This window comes from Hyalella azteca, unplaced genomic scaffold (genome assembly GCF_000764305.2).
Source record: "Hyalella azteca isolate HAZT.00-mixed unplaced genomic scaffold, Hazt_2.0.2 contig14775, whole genome shotgun sequence".
NCBI lineage: Eukaryota > Metazoa > Arthropoda > Malacostraca > Amphipoda > Hyalellidae > Hyalella > Hyalella azteca.
In genome coordinates this window covers 133,591-139,849 of record NW_025944650.1, presented here as the reverse complement: position 1 = coordinate 139,849, position 6,259 = coordinate 133,591, and the positions used below count along the sequence as shown (strand labels likewise).

General features: G+C 37.0%; 1 protein-coding gene across 1 annotated transcript; it reads right to left on the bottom strand.

The window, feature by feature from the left end:
- Positions 1-401: 401 nt before the first annotated feature.
- On the bottom strand, positions 402-5,839 carry LOC108672421 (NADPH-dependent aldehyde reductase ARI1-like). The gene is given in 10 exon segments (XM_018160073.2): positions 402-455; positions 840-882; positions 1,454-1,564; positions 1,815-2,045; positions 2,351-2,538; positions 2,791-2,931; positions 4,736-4,917; positions 5,329-5,447; positions 5,449-5,534; positions 5,735-5,839. Coding segments are annotated over 10 exon segments (1,143 nt in total). The 5' UTR covers positions 5,748-5,839; the 3' UTR covers positions 402-426.
- Between the last annotated feature and the right edge of the window lie 420 nt (positions 5,840-6,259).

Below are 6,259 nucleotides of genomic sequence, written 5' to 3'. Positions count from 1 at the left end.
CTGCCACTCAATATATTTAAATATATGAAAAAATCAAAAAAATCAAAAAAATCGAAAAAATAAAAAAAATCATGATTTTTTTATAAAAAAATCAAGTGATTTAATCACATGATTTAATCATTTTGATTTAATCACTGCCAACCCTGGTGGGAGCTGAACACTATGTCCATCTCTAACAGAGACCACACCGTAACTTGAACTCGACAGTCACAAATGAGATGAGAAATTCATCCCCAAGAGAAGTTTCATTCTGGGATCCAAACACAATGCCCAAGCTCAATGCTTTACAGAAATGTTGTGAATAGAAAACATCAAGATGGTTATAATATTCAATATTGATAGATTATTGCATCAATTTCTCAACAATACTATATGTCAAATAAGGCAGGACAAAACTACCGCCGATAGCGCACCTTATGAAAACCTTCACAAGTCTGTGACAGCCATGACATCTGCTGCATGGAAGAGAAATACCCAGGAAATCAATTAATATAATTGCACACAGCCATCGTGTGCAAAGCTCTATTGCACGCCATCACAAAAGTTCAGAGAAAAATATTATATTCAGAGCACATTATTATACATCACATACTTTTCTTTTTTATATAATAATATTATATCATATTTTGGACATGTTTGCTTGCTCTCAAATTATTTTTGATGTGAACTACTATTCACTCAAGTCAACACGACACATTTAAAGACACTACCTGCTTTAATCACCCAACAGCTGCCTATACAATAAATTTATTCATGATAATTCAAGTACCCTTTTACTTTGTCCAACAAATACGATACTATATATTTATAGGTATACAAATAAAAGCGTAAATTCTCACCGCTTCCTGCAGATCCTGATGATTGCTTCTCGCTGAACTTTGGCTGCACAAAATTAACATATATATTAAAAAATACCTTTCAAAATAGCATTATAATGTGTAGTATCCCTCAACTAGGGTGTAAGTTTACAATGTGGCAACTCAGTAGCAGATTAGTATCGAGGTTGTATGTATTTAAGTACAATGCAGCTCATATTCGAATATACCTTCAACTATTACTTATGTCTCACTCCTTGCTAAGCTCTGAGTTACACGCTTACATTCGAGACATTATCAAGTTTATAGCAAAAGTGATTTTTCTGCTTGCAGATCAGATAAATGATGGAATATAATGGGGATTGTCTGAAACGCAGAACTTGCTATGCTGTTAGTTACGCTCTTACGTTCAAGACATTATCCAGTTGATTGCAAAAGTAATTTTTATGTTTTAGGATCAGATGAATGATAGAATATAAAGGGGTTACCTGTACGCAGAACTATTAAGAACAAATTCAGGGACAATCACACTTTTACAAAGGTACAAAGGATGAATACATAATACTGCTTGGAGAGAGGTGAAAATTTAGGCTTCTAAATATAATTAATGGAAAAGATAAAATTGCTGAAATTCTTACGCCTTTGTAAGCGCTGGTTTTTGCCACGATGCCGAGCTCGATCATAGCGTAGGCCATGTCAAGGATAGAGTCTTTCTGGGACGTGGGTTCGATGCCCAGCACGTTCTTCATCTTGAACAAACAAAAATCAAAATTATCCAGTGCATTTATACGCGTCTTGATGACTTAACACATATCTTTTGGTCATGAAAAACTTTTTCGTCCCATGAAAAAAAAAATAAATAAATAAAGAAAATTCACAAAATTGAGCAAGTAATATTAATTAAGAACTTTTTTTAATAGGAAAAATAATCCAATATTCCAAAAGGTCAGAAAACATTTCCATGGAGCAAGTAAGGTGGGGGCTTTACCACTTACTAACCCTGGAGTTGTTGATCTCAAACAAAGAGCCAAGGCGTGGGTAGACTTCCTTCCTGACACTCTCGTTGAAAATCGAGGCGAGCCAGATGGCAAAGTTTGGCAGTTCTCTGGTACAAACTTTGTAGTTCTGAGGTTTGAACTCGTCCGCAAGTATTTGGTTCATATCTTTCATCCAGATTCCTCCAGAAGAAATGATGTGACGTTTGCCAACTGCTTCGGGGTTTGTCAAGCACTGAAATTGAACCGATTTATAGTGGAAATATGTGGTGTGAACGAGTGAAAAGTATTGCTTCAACAACATGGCTCATCTTCAAACAGATAATTTAATAATTATATAGATTTAAAATTTCAAGGTTCAAGTGCATCTACCAATATTTTATAATAAAGTATACACCATACGGTTGAAAAATATTACAAATGGAACTCAAATATAGATTCAACTAATGATGAATGTCGATATTTGAAGCTCGAGAATGTCTGATTATATCATCAAAAACATGAAAAATACTTCAAAATCTAATTATATAGATGACTCACCTTGAGATGCGCTAGAGCGACGTCCCTCACATCACAGATTGGGAAGCACAGTTTGGGAGAGCCAGGCACCTTGGCCATGATGGCGTCCCTCAGGATGATCACTGATGTAGCAGACTTGTTAGACTCCACGAGAGGCGGGCCCATCACCAGCACAGGGTTCACCGTCGACAGTTCAAACCGCTGATCCTCTAAAACCATAAGTATGTAATTAAACACTCACTACCAAGAGTGGCAAGGGAAGTTGCCATCTTGATTTTCAACTTATATCATGGATCATATCCACATTCTTATTTGATTTACCGTACAGATAAAAATACCCAATATTTTAAAGTTCTTTATAAATGAAAATTGTTGCTTTTTCATTGTGTTTCATATCATAAAATTCAGACAGTGAAAAGCAAAGCTGGAGGTTTAAAACAAGCTTAAAGTAAACAGCTCACCTGGTAATGACTCAAGCAAGTCCCAAGCTGCTCTTTCAGCAAGAGTTTTAGACTTGGAATAAGATGTGACTGCTGGGTTGCTGGTGTCAGTCCAGTCTTCTTCATCAAACTTCTTACTTGGGTCAGCAGGAGCAGGGTCCGCTAATGAAAAAGTCTACGTGATTAGGAATAGGAATAAATTTTACATAAAATAAGGGATTGATGATTAGACATAAACTCGGGATTTCGAGGGAGGAGCTCGAACCGTCTAGCTAGAGCGCTTGCGCGAGACCGGCGGAGTATTTCAGAGAGAGAGAGCGGGCCGACCGCGAGTTAGTCCCGTCGCGGTGTTAGAGGCAGTCGGACGTATCGTTGACGCAAGTGTAAAGTGGCTGCGACGAAGAAGATAGTTGTGAGAACCAAGACGAACATCGTGAGCCTTGTATACGATTGCCATTGATTGTCACCGAGGTCCACTTTCACAAGTAAGCTTAATCCGGTATCGAGTTTCGCAAGTCACCGCGACGAATTGCCACCGTTTCACGTTCGTACTGCCACGAGAAGGAAACTGAACGACGAGCTCGACACCCCCGAGCACAGGAACCACGACAGACTGCCGTTGACCTGATTATCTGAGGCCGATATCGAAGAACTACAGAGAACCTGAAAGAAGAACCACCGACCGTGAGAATACTCATGTCCTAGTCCTGTACCGGGCAACTGATTTCATCCCCGGGTTTTCGACGACTGCCGAAGTCACGATCGCGAAGGGAACGTTACTGTCGTTACTACGACAACAGACAGGCAGCCTGCAGCTTCACTTGGGACCAGAACGTCTCAACAAGCTCGGTGATGTAACCCCTTTTGAACCGATTGAAGTAATATCATTCTCATGTTAGCCCCCCTTAAATTGTTCTCGCTGTGTTAGCCTCAAGTAACCATGTCGTGCCTGTTAGGAGATAATATCTAGCTCGAACGCCAGTCCTGTACTAGAGTAGGATTTCCTGTCCTTAAGTATATAAGTGTTGAACTGATAAATGTTTGTATCTTTTCCCTTGTCAATTCGTCGTCTAGCTGCCAGCGTGAGAACTTTTTCAACGCGCCGACCCTCGTGCTAGAAACCTGACAGTAATTTTTTTAAGATGTTTATTTAAAAACTCTATCGAGAGTAAAGTTCATCCATACGATTGATGAGATCAATACAGGTGTCGAAATAACTAGTTGTCTTGAAATAACTATACAAACTATCGACGCAACCCCTTATATCGATAAACATAGTTTCGGTTGCAATCACTACATCAAGACTAAAAGAAAAGTTAGAGATAAAGTAGAAGTAGGACGCCATTCTCTAATCAAGCGCCATTCTCTAATCATACGAATTAACAATTAAGTTCTGGAATTGTACATTAAAAGCACAGTATCACCATATTTCTATTATAATATTATAGCAAAATGCAAAATTGTGAGTCTGATGAACATAACGTGGACTTCTACTAGTATCATTGATTAAATGACCATTCATGTAATTTTCAGGCAAAATTATAAGATGCTGTAACAAAAGATTGATGATTATTTCCAGCATTTAGCTAATACTTCTAGTTTGTTTAAAATTTATACAAAATTCATGTATGACAATGAGAAAATTGAATTATGCATATAATTGAGTGAAACCTAAACTATAATGTCCAGTAAAATCAATACACATCACTCATGTGGCTGAAATTCACTCTTCGATTAATCAAGGAAAAAAGCTCAAAATGAGTCTCCAACATTGATTTAAATTATTTTACAGCATGATTTTTCACTGATGCTACCAGTAATAACAGAGCACAACTCAAAATATTTGTGCACAACACAATTGTATGTGATTTCATACAATGTCATTTAAATTAAGCAATTGAATATTCATCCATCAACATGATTGTAAATTTTGATTTACATTCAATGCACATGTATCAACACACACCAGATACTGCAGCAAATGAAGACGTTACGACAACTTTCTTGATGCCAGCTTTAGCTGCGGCACTCAGAACACGCTTAGTTCCTTCAACTGCTGGTTTGACTAGACTCTGCTCGGATGGTGACTCCCCCACTGGAGGGAATGGACTGGCAGTGTGCATCACTGCATACACACCTTCCATGGCTCTGTAAACATTACAATTCAATTTAAAAAGATAAAAATTCTAACAAAAACGTTTGTACACATGCCAGTGCAGTAGGAGAGATTCAGAGTGAAGCCACAAGATGAATAAAGGCCAAGACTAGTGAAAATGAATAAAAAATAAAACTCAGTAGGTACTCACTGCAGTGAGTGACAAAGAGCGTATTTTCTCACAGATGAAAACGTGAAGTCACGGACAGACAGACAAACGGACGGACAGACAGACGGACAGACAGACAAACATGGCGAGCACAATAGTGCATTTTTTTCATAAATGAGAAAATGCGCTAAAAATGAGCATAAAATATTGAAAGAATATATCCAAGCTAATCATAGCTGAAATTATAATAAGTTCTTATAATCTAATTATAATCTCCCATAAAGTACAAACATACTTATCCCAGCCATCATCACTCTCCAAATCTGCTTCTGTTAATTCCAAAGGGTGCTTGGGGTTAGAAACCAGCTTTTTGAGAGGGTCAACACGAGATGAGTTCTTCAGACTACGTACGAACTGTGCCTCTGACGCGATAGCCTGTCTCCTGCAGCAGCTTTACCACATGGCAGGCAATGTAGCCACTTGCCCCAGTCACAAGAACCACTGAAAAAATTCAAATTTAGATTAATAAGAATATAGTATACTAAATTCAAAAACTTCATGGGTAAAGTATAGACAGAATACCTACATCAAGAAGAAAATTGCAGGTCATTAATTTCCTAATACAAGAACATGAGAGTATTTTATGATCTGAAAGATAGAAAAATAACTAAAAAATCACACATAGCACTTAGATTACTTACATTGATCAGACATAATGAGATAAGGAGCAATGCTCTTAAATCAATCACTCAAATAAGGATACTACTGTAAAGGAATATTCTGAAAAGAATGAATAATTTTTAGGATTCTTTAGCATTATTGTAACAATTGGTTATTATTACCAAATACCTCATTGCCATATAATAAATATGTGAACTTTAATTTCTTTAATTGTTTTAATTCACAAATCAACTGAATAACTCTTCTAAAAAATTGTCTAAAAAACACCTATGAATACAACAAAAATGCCAACATTTGCAGTCAATTTTATCTGTTCCTGTAGCCTAATTTCTTTCATAAAAATAAAAGAATACCGTCAACCGGGGCTACTCGGAACGGGCGGGGTAACTTGGGACAGTCCTCCAACACAGCGTAAAACTGCTTTAGTAGCAAAACTAATTGGAATATTGCAAAACTAAATATAGTGGTGTAAACATCAACATTTTTCCTATCTATGTGGTATAAAGGAAGTTCAGAAATACTACAATTACTAGCTTTGAAAAATT